This window comes from Gavialis gangeticus, unplaced genomic scaffold (genome assembly GCF_001723915.1).
Source record: "Gavialis gangeticus isolate Ggan-Ray unplaced genomic scaffold, GavGan_comp1, whole genome shotgun sequence".
NCBI lineage: Eukaryota > Metazoa > Chordata > Crocodylia > Gavialidae > Gavialis > Gavialis gangeticus.
The window spans coordinates 120,928,313-120,937,676 of NW_017729022.1; the positions used below are offsets into that span (position 1 = coordinate 120,928,313).

General features: G+C 39.2%; 1 protein-coding gene across 10 annotated transcripts in view; it reads left to right on the plus strand.

The window, feature by feature from the left end:
• The window catches only part of BCL2L11 (BCL2 like 11), a 59,492-nt gene extending 52,412 nt beyond the window's left edge, over positions 1-7,080 (plus strand). For 9 of the 10 annotated variants that reach the window (XM_019516103.1, XM_019516102.1, XM_019516106.1 and 6 more), the window contains one exon: positions 5,758-7,080. In XM_019516103.1, the coding sequence (XP_019371648.1) occupies positions 5,758-5,844 (87 nt within the window). In that variant the 3' untranslated portion in view covers positions 5,845-7,080. Of the gene's footprint in view, positions 1-498; positions 638-5,757 lie in introns of all 10 variants that reach the window. The other variant, XR_002097003.1, reaches the window with a different exon arrangement.
• The last annotated feature ends 2,284 nt before the right edge of the window (positions 7,081-9,364 follow it).

Below are 9,364 nucleotides of genomic sequence, written 5' to 3' on the forward strand. Positions count from 1 at the left end.
CCTTCCGACCCTAGAAACTATGAAACTATGAAACTTTCTTCTTTCACCCAATCAGCAGGAGTCAAGGACAGCACTGGGAAGCAGCAGTACAGATTTATTAGAAAGTCATACTTGTCAGGACAGATTTACAAGATGTAGCAGAATCCATATTTATGCTTTTGTTCAAAACAAAGCTAAATCACTGTCTTTTAGGCTGTAAATAGTTGTTTTGAAGTAAATAACTCCTCTTGCAGTAAATAATTTATTTTTACTGCTGTTGCCCCATGCTTGTTTTTGTGAATAATGCAGCCATTCTGCCTTAGGCAGTGTCTGAAAAGAGACCAACAGTCTAACCTGAAACTTGCGTATTGTTACCACAAACTGAGATTTGGCAAGCAAAGTAACTTATGACTGTCTTCTATCAGGGCTTGCAACAGAAGCAGTTCAGGATTCCATAGGAAGTGGTTGGAATTGTTATGACTCGGGTGTTTGGGGGTTTTTTTCCTTGTTTCTCTTTAGTCAGGCTCTAGCTCTTGAAATACAGATATTAGGATTCCTCCAGATTGGGTCACATAACTTGCAACTGCAGTGACAGTAAAATACAGGTGTGACCATCCAATAGAGATACTATTTGTTTTTTCATAAACTTCACTTAAAGGTGAGCTGCAATGAAGTTTTTAAAAGTATAGGTTTGTGCTTCCTCCCTTTGTTACTCCATTTAGCTTGATTTATTTATGCAGTTATTTAACCTTAGAAATAAGAAAAAATATTAGGCATGCATTGATTTCCACAAAAGACAAACCCAGTAGTTCCCAAGTCGGGCTGTGGATGCAGTCCAGAAGAAGGGTGTGAAACAAAACATGACTCCTACTTTGGCAGGTCCTGGGCTCTTGGGTGTACTGGCTAGATCCATTCTCTTCCTTTCACTTAGGGTCAGAAGGATGCAGTGTTCCAGCATCACATTATACTAAAATACATCCTCATTATAGCTGTTAATATAACCAGTGTTGCCTCTTAGCAACAGTTCTGGTTTAAGACTATTCTTCTGGAGTTCCTCTTGTTCCTTACCACTTATTCCTCTGCTCCCCAGCTAGCTGGATGTCTGAGAGTACAGTTTCAAAATCTGGGTTTTTGTTGGTAGGCATGTTGGTCTAAGGACATAAGCAGGCAAAGTTCTTTGAGTAGATGTGATATCTTTTATTAGACCAATTGACATTCCTCCACACTTAGCTTCCTTGGAGTTTCAGACCAGCAGAGACTCCGTATGCCTAATGAAGGGTGACTGCACCCAAAAGCTTGCTAAGAACATTGCTCCAACTATTCAGGTTGTCTAATAAAAGATATCGCATCTACCCAAAGAATCTTGTCAAAATCTGACATTGTCACTGATGAATTTAGTGAACTCTGTTTATAGGATTACATCTAATGGCAAACTTGTGAATGCAGACATGGATTATTAACTCCTGAGCCCTTCTGCAAATCTAAATGTACTGTTTAACAAACATGTGAACAAATGTTGGGAATCCTGCAGCAGTGACAGCTGTGCAGTGCTGTTATGTTTGGCTGCATATCATTTTGCTGCAAGATGTGCCAGGCTGTGATCCAAATGATTGCTTGTTAAATAAAAGGAAAGGAAAGAAATGCAGTAGCTTAATTGCTTAGAACAAAAATGGCACATTATTTCTCTTTGTGGAATCCACTGTGATGTCAGTGTCCCTAGGGATTGCTTGCTCATGTGGTATATCATATTAAATGGCTCCTGTTAGATGGTCACATATGTTAGCAGTGTCTGTGGAGAATGAAGATATATGTATCATTTCCCAAACATAGAACACCTTTCTTTATTGTGCTGTTTCACAGAGCCAGAACTTTAGAGCCTGGTCAGTTGAATGCTAGGTTCCTTGAATGTAGTTACCAACGGTAGATTTGGAAATGCTTTATATCCATTTTGCCTCATGCCACTTAGTTCTTACCATATTGTTTGCCTAATATATTAACCTAACTTTCTGCAGGTTTTATTTAGGAATCTCCTGTTCCTTTATTTTTAGCTCTTGTCTCTTTTACAACTTTATTTTGGGCTAGCCTCCAGTTTTGTTCAGCTGGCAGACTGTTGCACACCTGATTCATTAAGATTACCAGCTTGGTATGCAAAGGCTTGTGTACTGTTGTAGCATGTTGTGACTTAGTGTGTAGATAGATTAACAATAGATTTGATGTCATTATTTGATTTCATCATTCATACACGGAAGCTAAGCAGTGCGTGGCTAAATGTTACAACAATGGACCTTTGCAGCAGGTTTTTTTGAAAGAGCAGCTTGCTGTCAAGGTCTTGTTTTGTTTCCTATGCACCTGCTTCCCTGGATTGAACTCAAGTGTATTGTTTTGATTTGGTCATTTTAGCAAAACAGTAAATGAAATTGCAGACATCTCATGTCACTGAGGAAGTTGAAAGCAGAGAAGTTAACTCTTGGGATATTGTATTTTCTTAGGCTTAGTATTAAGCCTGGTTAATTTCTGCTAATTGGGGAAGCAGTTTGTGTATTTGTCTCATCCTTTCACTGGCTCAGGCCTCTGCTCGCACTTCTCCCCTTCCTGCCCTCCTCCCTTTTTCTTTTTCTGTTCAATATGCTGACCTGCAATCCCATCTTGTCATTCCATCTCACTGTTCCCCGCCATCTTGCTTGGGATTAAGATACAGAAATGTCCAACCCTTCCTCTGCATGCCCAGGTTTAGATACTGTCCCTCCAGTCACATAAAGTCTACATAACCTGAATGATTTTTTGTGGTATCTATATTTCATCCATTCTTACAGAAGGCAAGGCTTCTGATCATTCAGCCAATAACAGCTTAAGCTGATTGAGAGAGAGAGCCACCTTGTTCTGCTCACTGGTTCAATGGGAGTGGCTTCCTTGTTTGATAGATATGTCCAAAAGGAGCCTGGTTAGAGAATTACATTGTCGTAATCTTTTCTGTGGGATGTGGTCATAGATAATGGGTGTCTTTCTTGCTGGCTCCCACAAACGCTCATGCACTCATCCTTCCCCATTGCCTGTGGCTGAATTGTAGCTTTCTACACTCAGTGTTTTAGTTCACTCGACCTTATTACTTGACACTGAAATCATTTTTTTCGGTTTGCTCAGTGTTTTGGTATTCTGGGTGCATCTTTCTTTTATTGGTGAGGTGTCTTGTTTTTTTACTGCTGGAGTACAGTAGATTCTTCCCTTCTGATCATATCAGTAGTAAGAGCAAGTTGTGTGTCAGATTTATCTCTGTTTCATGTACTCCGCTAGCTTCCATACTTCCTGATGTTTAGTTTCCTGCTTAAGTTTTTTCCATATTCTGGCTTTTAAAATTGCCTAATTCTTCTGGCAGGGAGTGACTTTTTACATCTGAAACATCCCAGCCACTCCTAACCAAGTGATCCTGAATATATCCTTTCCACCCAGCTGGGAAGTTTGTCCCAGGGTCTTGCATTTGAAGCTTCAGTGTGGTAATATGATTGTGGATGAATTGTATATTCCTATATAAATTTAACCTTGTCCTGAAAGAGTCCCAAACAAAAGGATATAAAATAGGTTTGTGCCTTTGGAAAAATTCTTCATTGTGTACAAAGAAAACATAAAAAGATTTCATTTTAAAAAATGTCATTTTTGTCTTTTCAGTTATCAGGACAGTCCAGCTCCTGTATTATCTGATTTTTCTAGTGTCTCAGTGACCTAGAAGTATAGATTAATAGAGCTACAGGGCTTGCTTTAATGAACAGAACTTTGAATCTTTAAAGAAGTGGGTTTTTCATTTTTGTTTTTCTATCTTTGCTTTGTATTTGAATGAAATACATAAAAGCAAGCAATCAAAAAAACCACCAACACACCAAACCCGCAAAGGTTGTATTGGAGAAACTGAACAAAACTAACTTGGTGTCTGAATTAATTGGTTTTATGAGCATTATTTTCTGTAATTAATACAAAGAAAAAAGGGCACAGACCTCGGGGGGGGGGGGTCGGGGGTCATCTTTTGTTGATGACCCGTATAGCATAGTTACAAACAAACAACAAATGTCTCTCTGTTTGTATTTTCCATCCCTAGTGACAATCCACTTTCACCATCCAGTACCATGAGGCTAAATTTGTTAAGCTGTCCTCTAGGAAACTGTTTGTATTTTGGCTGCCAGAGTTCAAAATAACCATAAGCTTATTGAAGTAATTGCAAGACCAACCAGTGTTGAAACTTGGAACAAAAGCAATCCTTGAACAGAGGCAAGTGAATCATCAGTGCCAAAGTAGAGGGAGCATTGGTGCTGGAGTGTGCCAGGTGCTAAAAGCCCTGTTGCCTGGAGCACCCCAGGTGCTGGGAGTAGCCCCAGTACCTGGAGTGCAAAGTCTGCAATGTCTCTCTACACCCTAGAAGTGCCAACTGTTTGAATCAGCATTGATTGTCACTGACTAGAAGATTCCTTGGCCTGGATGAAGTGGGCAGATGAAGTGGGCAGTGCTTGTTAGAGGCTGTATTACTTGGCTTGTGTCATTCCATAACACTGCTGGCTTCATATGGAGGGCAGTGATAATAATGAAATAACTATCTCAGATTGTAGGTCAAGACAATGAAAAAGTTGATCTCAGTTTTTATTGAAAAAATGAACTTGTGTGTTTTTATTGAAAAAATGAACTTGTGTGTGTATGATCTGTTTACTTACTCCAAGTTGCAAATGCAAGTCTCATGCAATGGAAGTGATGTACAAACCCAGTTCTTCACATGATCAGTTGTGTCAAGCCAGCCACCTCCGTTTCCTGACTTGTAATATGTCAAACTTGCCTGTGGTTCAATGTAATCAACATCAAGTGCAAAATGCTTTTTACATTTTTTTTGTATAAGACTCTTTTATGTGCTTCCAGGTAAAAGGAGCAGAATTGCATTCAGACACCTCTCCTCGTATTCTGTGCATCAAAACCTAACCAAACAATGTTTACACAGGTGGAGTCACTTGAGAATTACCAGAAGCTCACCAGTTTATTAGTTTTAGCACATCTTGGTCATCTTTATTTAGATTCTTCACAGAAATTGCACCAAATCACTGACTCCTTAAATTACAGCTACCAGATTCCACTCTTTAGGAATCTAAAACATTTTTAGAGTCAGTAGCTCAAGACAGCGACACAGTTATACTCTGAGAATACCATGCTCATGGCTTTATCCACTTTTTTTCTTTTTTCAGTTGTACCAAATCCCATAAATTATATGCCATTTGTTTGCTGTAGCAAACCTTACAATCAACTCCATGTCAGTTAATTGAACACCGTGGAATATGCTTAAATAGAACCTAGTGGTTGCTGCTGTGGTTCAGAGTGAAAGGGGCATGTGGTTCTACTGGGGGTTTTTTGGAAGTAGAAAGGAGTCCCTTTTTTTCTGGAATAGGTATGAAGTTAATATGCTCTGGTGCTTTTAGCATGTCCCACTTCCTGAAATGGAACGTGTTAACTGTATCTGACCAGTTTTAAAACAAGAACAGTCATTTATACTCTTCAGTATTGTCTTCCTTTTCGCAATCACTGCAATAATGTAGAAAGAATGCATTGATTTTTTTAAAAAGGTAAATTGCAAGTACGTAGCTTAGTATTTTTTTGAATTGTTCTCTACCAGCTTTTCTGTTAACATTATCTTGCATTTTTCTGTTAAGCTGAGAACGCTCCATCCCAATGAGTTGGTTTGTATGTTAGTAATAGACATTTCTGGATTGGAACCTTCAGTGGAAAAATAAACTTTTAAATTCTTTTTTGCAGGGCTTCTGGGATAACCAAGGAGTAAATCACCAGATTATTTTGCGCCTCTTGCATTATATCATCCGCCTCATTTGGAGAAGACAGTGATTGACACTGACTGGATGCTCTGAGGTTTGTTTACTTGTCAGAACCCAAGAGGAGTGCATGCTAATAATACATTTGAGAAATCTTCCTTTTCTTAAAGAACATCACATATTGGAAGGAGCAGTGGGACTCCATGCTTGTAAAAACATGCACATGGACCTATAGTTTTGTCTGCTGTCAGACAAAACAGGGAGTTCACTGTGAAGAAGCAGAAATGAACTGTGGAAATGGACTTATTTGAACTTCCTGAAGCAGAATTTTTCTTGAAAGTGTTGTTTACGCTGGTTTTCCTTGAACTTTTTATGGACTGAGATTAAGGAAAATATTCAACCATTATTGAATGATTTTCCTGCTCACTTCTGGAAACTGGTAGGCTGATCTGCATCATGCTGCAGCGGACTTAACTGAGCCGGCTGACTTGCAGAGCTGCCTGAGTTTATTTTATAAAATTGCTGTACAGCTTTCTTGCTCCAGCAAGGAGAGGTCAGACTTAGAATAGGTTCTCTCTGTTCATTCGCTGGTCACTTTCATTCAAAAGAATGAAGGGATTTGCATTGGCTCTCCATAATCCTTCAGGTCACTTAACACCTCTTTAAATTCAACTGCACTTGTGTGGCGTAAACAGCATGTGTCTTGCTAATTTCAGGCTGCAGTCAAGCACAGCTGGAGCTCTCCTGCCATTGGCTGTCCACCTCCGCCAGCTTAGAAACCAGAATCTCGAAGTTGATCTGAAATTTGAGGCTTCATTGTAAAAATGTCATGTTCCAAAAACATACCAGGTTGCCTTTCTTAAAGTTCTCTATATAAAATGTGTATGGATACATTTATGTATTATAATATATATAATATATTAATGTTTGAGATGTGGAACGATTAAAGCAATAACATATTCTGTGTGTGGGCCTAAACAGACCCAATACACTGCAGTCTTGCCCAAAAGGGAAGGGTCCTACTGCATAATTTCAGGAAATATTTGAAACCTCACTCAATATTTTACAGTTATTGTTAATAAACCCAGTTGATGGTGTTTGGGTGTTTTAAAAACTTTTTGGATTTGTGCTGAAGGCATGTTTTGAAGAGAGGTGAGAAGCAAACAGCTGTAACAGTTGAATGCATGGACTACTGACTTTACTGCATTGGCATGAGGACCAAAAGTGGAATATCTGCAGTGATCATGGTGGTTCAAAGTCCAAAAGGTTAGTAAGCAGATACCCAACAGGAACAAAAGTTGTATCATTTTGAAAGATACTACTGTTCACAGCAGAATTCCCACATAAGGTTTTAAAATGGTATATACTTGTAAAAGCACTCATTGTATACATACATGGTGGAGAATTGATTATATTCTTCACAGGACACAAGTGTTGAGGATGAACGTGCAAGAGAATTAAGTTGACATAAGATTCCTGGACCTGGCATCCCTATTCACTGGATTTGGGGAGGTGTTCAGCACAGACATAAGATTTAGCATATTTTTCCTTTAAACACTTCTTGTGTGGAGCGCTCCATTAGTACTCCCCAATAGTTTGCAGAAGTTATTCCAAAATGATACATCTGTGATGCTATGGGTGGCAAGAGCTGGCATTTGTGATGTAACAGAATGCTGCATTTGATTACAACTTAAGTGAACTAGGAAGTAAGAGGAAGATTTCATAAAAAGGAAAAGCTTTTATTTTGGGGGTGGAGGGCAAGTCAGAGGGAGACAAGTTAAAACATGTGCTGAACACCACCCAGAACTTGCTGAGTGGGCATTGTAGCCACAAATCTAGACTAAATTGAATTGTATTCTTTTGTTTTGTGGTTCACCTCTTAATGCAACAGGAAACTGTATGACAGGTGCTCGAGGGCTGTGTAGTTCCTTTATACAGAGGGAGTGCATTTATGCATAAATTTGCCCTAGTCTGTCTTCAGGTTTGTCTGTCGCCTTGTGACCAGTGCCAAGAGCCTGCATGAGTGATTCATTCGGTTCCTGTTTGCTACAGTCTACTTCAGAAGGCCACAGATTTTCTGGTTTCATCAACACCCCAGAAAGAATGGGATAGATATTTTTCCAAAATGTTGCAATATATTTATCAGGAGAAGCCATTCAATGTACCATTGTGTGTGTGTATATTTTTAAAAATTGTAATGAGTTTGTATAATATGTATTCTATGCACTGGCCGCCAGTGCCTATCTGTGCTAGGTAAAAGGTTTCTAGTCCAGACATGGCTCTGCTAGCAGACTCCAGAGTGCAGTGAATCAAGAGGGTAAAAACACACTTTGGCTTTGTAGGCCAAGGATGTTAGTTTCAGTTATCAAAGCAATGGGTTTATTTGATACTTTTAAAGTTTTTGAGGGAAGTGGTCTTTTCAAATATCGGGTTTCAGAGGCAGAACTCCAGAGTTCCTAATCGGAGATTATCATCCATGTTACTGGGGGGGTGGGAGCATATAAATTCATTGCTCTTCCATTTTAAACACTGCTTACACGCTGGGGTCTCATAGCCATTATAAGGATTAGCAAGAAGTCAGGTTTTCCAAAAAGCAAGAGGTATTGTGGTCATCTTCTGAACTTGAAACCATTAGATCTAATCATCTAGTTCCAGCTGTTACTGTCTTGAAACTTCCTTAGTTAAGACCACATCATTTACTGGGTTTCCATGATGACCTGAAGTAAACAGGCTTGAAACTTTTATTTACAATATGTATCTTTCTGAACATACCAAAGAAACCGTTTTCAGTGCAACATGTGCTTCTATGGTTGGAACACTTCTGGAGTTCTTTTTAAATGTAGAGTCTTCAGAAATGTCAGCATAATTTCTCCCCATGATTTGTGCCCTTTCTCCTCTGCCTCCATCACCCTGAGTCTTGCATGCTCCCCTTCAATGAGGCTCTGCTGGCCCAGTGCCTGGAGACTTGTGTGCTTTTCTTGAACATTTACCTCTGGCATGGTATTGCAACAGGTTTGCCTCTATACTGTGGCTTCAAACTAGCTAGCTTCCTGTAAACCTTAGAAATAATCTTAAGGGCTGCTTGCAGAACTTAAAAAGTATCCCCCTCCCCTTGCATGTTACTTTGAACTTGACATAGTTCAATGCCAAGCGCAGCACGTGCCCAGAAGAAGCAGTGCATTAGTTGGACCCAACTTACCCAATGTCTATATAGATTGGGCATTTCAGCAGGGCTTTTATGATTGAATCAGCTATTAGATAAAAGCCCTGCTGAAGTGCCCAGTCTATTACAGACGTTGTGGAGGTGGATCAAAGAAACGAGCTGCTGTTTCTGGTAAAGCATGGTTTTTTGTGTTTTGTTTTGTTTTGTTAATGTCTGCAAGCAGCCAAGAATTCAATTAATTATATGAACATTTAAAAAATATTTTCATACCATGTATGGAAATTGGACTTCTCTGCACTCACTTGTTTATCAAGATGTTTCCTATAGAAATTAATACAGTATGTATACCTTCAAAAAATTAAAACTATTCCCTTTGTTTTTGGCAATTGTAAAAGCAGGTTTTGTGCCTTGACAACCCTTCTGCCAGGTC